Genomic DNA, 8,617 nt, shown 5'->3' with positions numbered 1-8,617 from the left:
GAGTTAGAATGTGAAAGTCTTGGGGATGTTGGTGGGGGAGGGGGGGGGCTATCTTTGCCAGATCTGCCAGGGTCACATATATTTGTTCTGGTCCGGGCTGCAGCTTTGTACCTCCTGTCTCCTCAGCCCCCTAGGTCAGCATCATGATACCATCCACTTTCGTCAACTCTTATGTCCAGATCCCTTCTGTGAGGTGTGTAATAGCACAACGGCTGAGGTCAATCGGCTGCTGTTCTCAGAGGCCCTGGAAGATGCTACTCCCTCCGTGATCCCCTTGGTTTCCACAGCTCCTGTGACTGACTCATCCTTCACCTCATTCCCTGACTTCTCAGCAGTCCGTTCAGGAGACCTATTACCAGTGCCTTTGCCTGAGCCTTCCCCACCCCACCCCACTATCTTCTCACCTAACCCAGTGACCTCTTTAGCTGACTTTTTCTTACCCTCACCCCCTGGGCAGTCCCTGCCACTAGAGCCAAATACCTTGGATTCTGAATTCCCAGTGACCCATTCCATACCCCAGCCCCTCGCCTTTCCCCCTCTCCTACTACATGACATTCAGAAAGGGGATCCTGTCGTCCAACTAGAGGCCACTTTACCTCTGAATACCATCTCTGCTCTTGACCCCACCATTTCACAAGATATCACCCTCTTACCAAATCTGTCCCAGGCAAGGAATCCCACTGATTCGTTTGCTTGTCATCATACACCACCAACCTTGTCTGTTTTACCACCGCCAGACTGCACTTTAACTGTGACTCAATCTAAATCAATGTCCATCTCAATGAAGCCTGATCCTGTGAAGTCATCTCCAGATAGCCCTGGTAGGATGTCCACTTATGTCCCAACAATTAGAGGTAGTGACTGCTCAAGCCTGTCAGTTTCAGAATTCTCCTGTTGTCAGGCTCAGGCCAAGAACGTGTACCTTCCCACATCAGCACACTCCAATTTTCAGCAAGAGCAAGTTCACCTCCATCTACCAGAAACCTATCTCTGGAGAGACTCTGCTACTAAGCACAAGGAGGTCAGTGCAATTTCTTTCCCTGGCCTTCACTTCCAGGCACTCTTGGAGAGAGAAATGAAGAATAGAATGGCTTTCCAGATTTTAAAGAAGAAAGTAAAAGAGGAGGGGCCATTTTCCAAACAAATGTGGTCAGAATACCAATGGACATCTGAAGGGAATTTGCTGCAGCCATTTGATGTACAGGTCACCACAGCCCCCCAAACTGGCTGGAATATTGAAGGCAAACCAGAGCAGCTGCACATTTATCAGCAGCTCCTCCACGTCAAGTCTTTGGGGGAGAACTTGCCTCAGAAATATAGCCTATTCTTCTGGGGTCTTCCTTCTTTGCACAGTGAGTCCTTAGTAGCCACTCTCCTGTTTTCTAGTAGTACTTCCCCACTAGGGTCTCACTTTGTCTTATTCAATGGAATTCATAATACCTCTGCAGTCAAAATGCACAATCTAGTATCTGCACCACTTTCTCGTTCCCATCACCTTCCTCTCCCCACTGTACATCTCCAACCCTTGCCTCAAACCCTGTTCCAATCCCAGCCCCTACCTTTCACTCAGGTGAACACCCAGGCCCATTTTCAATCCCGCCTCCCAATCATACCATCTTCTTCATCCCAGGTTAGGGACTGTGGAGTGTCTTTCCATAGATCCAAGAATGAGTCAGACTCTCATACCTTGACTGAACATCAACACCTGGAATGCCATCTGTTGCAGAAGCAACAGGAAAGCTTGTGGGGTTTAGTCCCTGTGTTCCAGAAATCTCAAGAAACCATTTGTCCTCGAGCTCCCAACCTTCCATTGGTTAGCCGGTCATCCCATGCCCACGTACCAGTCTCCATCCTTCCTGGCCATTTTCATATCACCTGTGAACCCCAGGACACATGGGAGTTACATAGTCCAAGGGAGGTAATCCCATGCTCCTGCCCCCATGACTGTAGAAACCTAGAGTCCCTAGCACTGATGGAGCCTCAGTGTAAATTAACAGGAATCTCTCAGCGAAAAAGCAGACATGTTCACTCACAATTCTATGAGCTTCAGGGCCATAGTAGCAAGGATCTAGCAAAGACTGAACTGAATCTCTCAGGAAGATTCCGTGAGAGGGTCCCAAGAAAGTCCCAGCTAAGGAAGGATATGAGGAGGAATCTTGGGTATATCCTAGAGAAGAGCCCACAAAGGGTCTCAGAATGCTACCTAGTGAAGGGTCGCAGGGCTGCCTTGGAGACAACAAGTAACTGTGTGTGTCATTCAAGGAATCACTCAGGGAATGAATTATTAAATGTCTCAAGGAAGGAGACAGACCAGAATCAAATCAAAAGCGCTCTTAGATTATATATGAGCAAGAAGTTTTGGCAGATCACAGCGGGTAGGATTCCTATAGGTGTGTGTTATTCATGGCTGGCTGATGACAATACATTGCCTTTCTCTGGGAGTTCCCAGACTACCTCAGAAAACACAAATTCAAAAAAGACTCTGGTGGGTAGGGTTTACTGCCAGGTCACCACTCTAGGACTTTCTTTTCTTGATCCCAATACACGACAGGTACTAGAGGCACATATTATAAGATTTCGCATGAGTCAGAGGTGGGGTCTACCCCTCAGGGTTCTTGAATCCATAAAATTCTCTATGTTGAGAGAAGCCAAAACATGGCCTCTTCCCCAAGTTGACTTTCCCTCCTCAGCCATGCATATTTCTGGGGTGGATTCCAAAGCTGAGTTTTTTAAACCCCTTGAGGGAAGCTCCAAAACTTTTTTGGGAAACAGGGTGAGAACAGCAAATTCAGTCCCCACCCTGGATCATCCTCTCCCTACTATGTTATCTGTGGGCAATGCAGGACGGGGGGTCCTGAAGGCATCACACTCTCACACTGACCATAGTCCTGCCCAGTGTATCCAGATACCTGAGTGTGGCAGCCAGACTTTTCAGCCCCTTACACACAGCATCGGAGCTCAGGTCAGACCCAGTGAGACTGTACCAGAAAACACATGTGGCCCAGAGGTGCCCACAAGGCAAGCTGCGGCTGGACATGAGCCAAGGCATGAGAATGTGGGTTCCAGCAACAGAGTAGAAATGGTACAGGGCAAAGTGATGGTGGAGAAGAATTTAGAAGAATTTGCCATGTCCAACCTGTCCACGGATATATTCGACACCGAGGAGCTCCGTACTCTTCAATCCCAATCTTGTGACACCTTGACAACCAGTGAGTTGGGAAGCTCCAAAATGAGAAGTGTCAGTAGGAGTAAGGTAGAAACTGCCCTGACCACTGAACATCCGTCACCAAAAATACTGGTTCCCCAAGATTCTAAGCTATCAGAGCTGAAAAGACAGCTTCTGAGTGAGTTAAAGTTTAAGTTGGAGAGTGAGGAGCATAACCAGGCTCAAAGATGTCCCACTGACATGCCCCTTACTTCAGATAGCTTGACTTCCAAGGCGTCACTGACTCCGTCCCAGAGTGTCTGCAGCGGGGTCTTGGAAGCATCCCAGGTGCTGCATGTCCAATTGGAGGATAGCAGAATTAGCATGGGGCAGCAGCAGGAGTCCTGGGACTCTAAGGTGGCCTTCCGTAAGTGTCAGACTAAGAATTTCCCACAAAGAAAAAGTGAAAGGAAAGTGAGACCTCAGGATGATTCCAAAGCAAGAAAATGTAGAAGTGAGGACTCAGGAGTAGGGACATCTGCAGGCAGAAAGGAGAGCTACCGTGTTGAGGACAGAAAATTAGAGAGTGCTTCCCCATCTCTGTCACAGAATGAACAGTTTCCTCCTGAAAGTTACTTCAGAAAAAAGATGAGGCACTTTCTTCAGTGGATCAAGTCCAAGAAAAAAATCACAGGGCAGCAGGAATGTCCCCAGCAAAAAGGCAAGTTCATGTCAACCTTAGTGCAGCACCAAGACCCAGTTGAAAGTGTGACTACTTTTGTGAGCGATGGGCCTCCTGAAGCTCACAAGCTCATGACTACCACTGGGAAGGTCCTAGAAGAGAAGCTGGCATGTGACGGATCTGAGGCCTCAGCAGTAAGCCAGCAGCAGGAGGAACTACAGGCCCAGAGATATTCCTCCAACTATTGGGCTCTCTCTGAGCCACAACAAAAGAAACGGGCAAGTATCAAGTCCTGCAGCCATGAAGCCGTCTGTGCTGACCAGAACCGTCTTAGCAGTGTCAGACAGAACAGACACAGGGTCAGAGATCCCCAAAAAGTTGTGGCCTTCAAGGACCAGCTATTAAGCCAGAGTCAACCCCCTTCTTCTCTGCCCTCCGGGGAGCCTGTGCCTCATCCAAGCCCCACCTGTGTGCATCAAGTATGCCAGGTCCTTTCGGCCACCAGGGGTGACCCTGATGAAAGTACTGTGTTTAGTGATTTGACTCTTCTACTCAAGCAGAAAATGCTTCTCCAGCACTTCCACAGAGAAAAATTTCCCTGAAGAAATCATTCCATCCTTGTTAAGAAAGCCTCACAGTTGTCATGACAATATATCCTCTGATGAGGACAACCTTCCGCACAACTAAGAATATCAATCCTCCCCAATAAATCTTTCTTCTAATAGAGAGTGCTGTTCTCTGTGTGCTGCACTGGGACTGGGGCTGGGGCTTGTGCTTAGGGAAAGGAAGAAGTGTGTTCAGCTCTTACTGGTTTCCTCTCTGGCTTCTATAAGTGCACCAGTCCCTTGTAAGAAGCTGGACAGTGGCCTTCTCAGTTTCATCCTGGGGTCCTTTATTTGACCCTGCTCAGATGTCCTGTATTAAAACATTTACTTTTTTTTTTCATAAAAAGTACAAAAAGCTTACTCTGAAAACCTTCAGGCCTTTACAAAGTGAGAAAAACCCTTAAAGAGCAGAACTTGGTTCAAACTCTCTCTTCATCTGCGCCCAAACTATCTATTGGGTGGGATGAGTTACTATGTCACCTAGGCCTCACCTCCTGGAGGCTACTCAGGGCTTATTAGAACCCAGTGATACCATTTCAGCATAAGAGTATACGGGATAGTCTTTGAGCATGAAGACAGTACCTCCAGGGATGTTGCCAGGGACGTTGTCCTCCTCTATGGTGCCTGCCTTCCCAAACATGCAACATTTTACGCCAAGGTTACAGTAATTTAGGACTGCACTAATTATCTATTGCTGTGTAATGGACACTACAAAAGGTAGTGGCTTAAAAAATACATACTTATTATCTCACAGTTTTTGTGGGTCAGAAATTCAGGCGAGGCCTACCTGGATTTTCTGCTTCAAGGCTGCAATTAAGCTGTCGGCTGAGGCTACATTCTCATCCGAAGGCTTGACTCGGGAAGGGCCAACTCCTGTACCCATTCACACAGTTGTTGGCAGGATGCAGTTCCTCAAAGCCTGTTGGACTGGGATCCTCAGAACCTTGTTGGCTCTTGGCTAGGGCTGGTTGGTTCCTTGTCACGTGGGCTTCTCCAGCATGGCAGCTTACTTCATCAAAGCAAGGAGAGAGTTTACAAACAAGACAGAAGTTACAATCTTTGGTAAACTAATAACGGAAATGACATCCCATTACCTTTCCTTTATTCTATTAGTCAGAGGCAAATCACTAAGTCCTGCCTATGCTCAAGGGGAGGCGTAATTACACAAGGGTGTGAACATCAGGAAGTGGGGATCATTGGACTCTTCTTAGAAGTCTTCCTAATGCAAGGGTTTCTTCTTGGACACCCTACTCAGTTTGCTGAAGCAAAAGTGGCCAAAGGTGCCAAGTGGATCTTTGTCCTCATTCATATCCAAGTCATCAAGGTCAAAACTGTTTAATGGCTAAACGGAGTGGCGGCTGGTAAGTAAACATCAAAGAGATTGGAGCATCCAAAGAAGGAAGGAAAGGTGGTATAGAGAGGTAAAGGTTGTATGGGTTCTTCCTGAATTGTAAAGTAAAATGAGCCCTCAGGACCACCTGACTACTACTGTAGTCAGCCTTAGAGGGGAGGAAAAAGTAGGTGTAATATGTCTCATCCGGCTCACTATGTCTCATACGGCTCTACCACAGTCTCTCCACTTTGCCCTAGCTCCCAGACCATAGGTCTAAAGAAGTAACCTTCAGCTTTTGTAGACCTAGTCAAGCTTATAGAGGAAGCAAACCCTTCAGGTTGCAAGGTTTAATTTCTATTCTTATTAATTAATATATTTAATATAGTACATCCGTCATTTCAAATCTAACTCTCATAGCTTGAACATCAGAGAGAATTGGTCACCCAGTTGACGGAAAAGCCAGTACTAGGGATCTTACAGCATGTAACTCCCATTTTGAGACATTTTTCACGTTACCTATGGCTTGAGCACGTCTAACTAAGGGAGATGTGAAGGCTGAAAGGGTTAATAAGCTGGGGCCACATAACAAGTCATATCTAATGTGTATTGCTTCCATTCAGAGAAATATTGAATGAGGCAATGAGACAGAATTTGGACACTTAGAACACCTAGGAAGTGATCTGTCCAAATGACTTAGTAACACCATCCATGAGTGATCTCATACTACTTTTCTGCTTCTAGGATTGTTTTCCTTTCCTCCAGATTCCTGTTCCTATGGGAAAGCATCACGATCATAAAAAACTAAGAAAGTGTGTTAGCTGAAAAATGATTAGAGAGATGAAGATCAATTTCTCTAGGAAAAGATGTGCTTTGTGTCCACAGTCAGGGATCACAGTGTTATGAAATTTTAGGAGAGTGTCATTTACGTGATATAGTGTGGTGCCTGAAGAATTGTCCCTGACACATAATGCAATGGGAATGGGTTACCTGAATTTTTACAACCTCAAGCTTAAACTCTAAACGTAACGTCAGGGTTGACAAAATGCATGTATTGATTGGTACCTTAATGTGGATTGGGCATGGTGACCCCAGTTCCCAGCTTCAGGCATTGAGAATTTCTCTGGTGCCAGGTGGTGCCTAAGGCGATCAGATTCCTTGAGGCAGCCATCAGAAGGACTAACACAGATAACTGTGCCACAGTCGGTGGTTGCAGTGAAAGAGCCCAGGCTATGAGAAAGGGCTCTTCTCTTGAGGCTCTTCCCCTAGAACTTCCACTGGTCCTGGATCAGAGCCTAAACTGGGCTATTTTCCTGGGGTCACAAGGGCACATTTGGTCTTCATTAGGAAGGCCACGTGGCAGGTTCAGAGACTTGTAGAGGCTGCCTCCTTATTTCTCCCAGGAGACTCAAGGTCTCTTCCTTCCTTCATTGGTGGGGGTGGGGGAAGCAGGGAAAGAACGGATTCATATGTATGTGTAGCCGTGCTTCCCTGTGGGGAGGAGGTTGGGCTGGCAATGACAAGAGTGGGTAATTTTCCTCTGTAGGGATTCTCTCCCAGCTTAACGCAGCCTTCATTTGAGGCAGGATATTTTACCAAGCTACTGATTGCTGCTTCTATTCCCTGCCAGAGGGGACTCCAGAAGGAATAAAAATTAACTTCCCCTTTTGTCTTACAGGAAGTTCTGAGCTTCTGCTCTCAGGGGTTATTAATGGTTTTCATGTTTCCTGACCCCCAAAGAGAAGTTGTGAGGCACCTGTTGTACAGTCCTGTCCAGACTCTTACGGGTGAGGAAAATTTTCACCAGGTGTTCTCAGGAGAGAGGAGATAGGCATTGATGTAGGTGCTGGGATGAAAGGAGAGTTGCCTAAAGGTACCAGTGGCTCCAGTGACTTGATACTAAGGGTGTAAGGTGAGTTCCTGAGTGGATGGGTTCTGTGTGGAAGTCCTCTGGGAGACAGCACAATCTTTCTAAGGGATGAAATGATGTTTGCTGAGATGAATGATCATCAAGCCACATTACCTTGGGAGCTGCATCAAAATTCTGCATTGCCGCACTGGGCATAGAGGCTATACAACCACTGGCCTATTAATGGGCCAGTGGAGCTTGGGCAATGAACATCCCAATGGCAACCATGATAGACCCAAGAACAGAGTCTTTTTCTTATATATTTGCCTGATATTTTATATTTGCCTGATGGCAAAAGCCTCTCCCCGCCCCATCTCCATTGCCAGTGATGACTAATATTGGATACCTTCCTTCAACATGGGGGCTCTGATCCAGATTTAATTCAATTTAGAAAAATTAAGTGCTGCTTGTTGTACTTCAGCTTTGTAAAACATGCTTTTATGTATCTTATCCCATTTGATATTTACAATTCTTCAAGGTAGATTTTTTATTTTTTAAAATTCAATGAAAATATAATGTATTATTGGTTTCAAACATAGAGTTCAGTGATTCATCAGTCTTATATAATACTCAGTGCTCATTACATCCCATGCCCTCCTTAATGCCCATCACCTAGTTACCTCATCCTCCCACCTCTCTCCCCTCCAGTCACCTTCAGTTTGTTTCCTATGATTAAGAGTCTCTTATGGTTTGTCTCCCTCTCTGATTTTGTCTTGTTTTATTTTTTTCCTCCTCTCCCATATATCCTGTTTCGTTTCTTAAATTCCACATATGAGTGAAATCATATGAGAATTGTTTTTCTCTGACTGACTTATTTCACTTAGCATAATAACCTCTAGTTCGATCCACGTCATTGCAAATGGCAAGATTTCATTTTTTTGATAGCTGAGTAATGTTTCATCTATCTATCTATCTATCTATCTATCTATCTATCTATCTATCTATC

General features: G+C 45.8%; 2 protein-coding genes across 2 annotated transcripts; both read left to right on the top strand.

Moving 5' to 3' along the window:
• Positions 1-103: 103 nt before the first annotated feature.
• Positions 104-1,011, top strand: LOC112819201 (spermatogenesis-associated protein 31D3-like; the record flags this gene model as incomplete). Its single annotated transcript, XM_025866204.1, has 2 exons — positions 104-821; positions 902-1,011. Coding segments are annotated over 2 exons (828 nt in total), but the record flags the coding sequence as incomplete, so codon positions are not given.
• Positions 1,012-1,851: 840 nt separating this feature from the next.
• On the top strand, positions 1,852-3,809 carry LOC112819200 (spermatogenesis-associated protein 31D1-like). The gene is made up of 2 exons (XM_025866203.2): positions 1,852-3,209; positions 3,755-3,809. The coding sequence occupies exons 1-2, from the start codon at positions 1,973-1,975 to the stop codon at positions 3,757-3,759; spliced, it is 1,242 nt and encodes a 413-aa protein (XP_025721988.1). The 5' UTR covers positions 1,852-1,972; the 3' UTR covers positions 3,760-3,809.
• Positions 3,810-8,617: the final 4,808 nt, after the last annotated feature.

This window comes from Callorhinus ursinus, unplaced genomic scaffold (genome assembly GCF_003265705.2).
Source record: "Callorhinus ursinus isolate GAN/ISIS: 27379988/994484 unplaced genomic scaffold, GSC_fseal_2.0 scaffold2104, whole genome shotgun sequence".
In the NCBI taxonomy this organism is placed as follows: domain Eukaryota; kingdom Metazoa; phylum Chordata; class Mammalia; order Carnivora; family Otariidae; genus Callorhinus; species Callorhinus ursinus.
The sequence above is the reverse complement of the archived record's forward strand: the minus strand, read 5'-3'. Positions and strand labels throughout refer to the sequence as shown.

Bases quoted from the DNA above. Each gene is read 5' to 3' on its own strand.
- LOC112819200 (XM_025866203.2), top strand. From the start codon at position 1,973: ATGGAGCCTCAGTGTAAATTAACAGGAATCTCTCAGCGAAAAAGCAGA.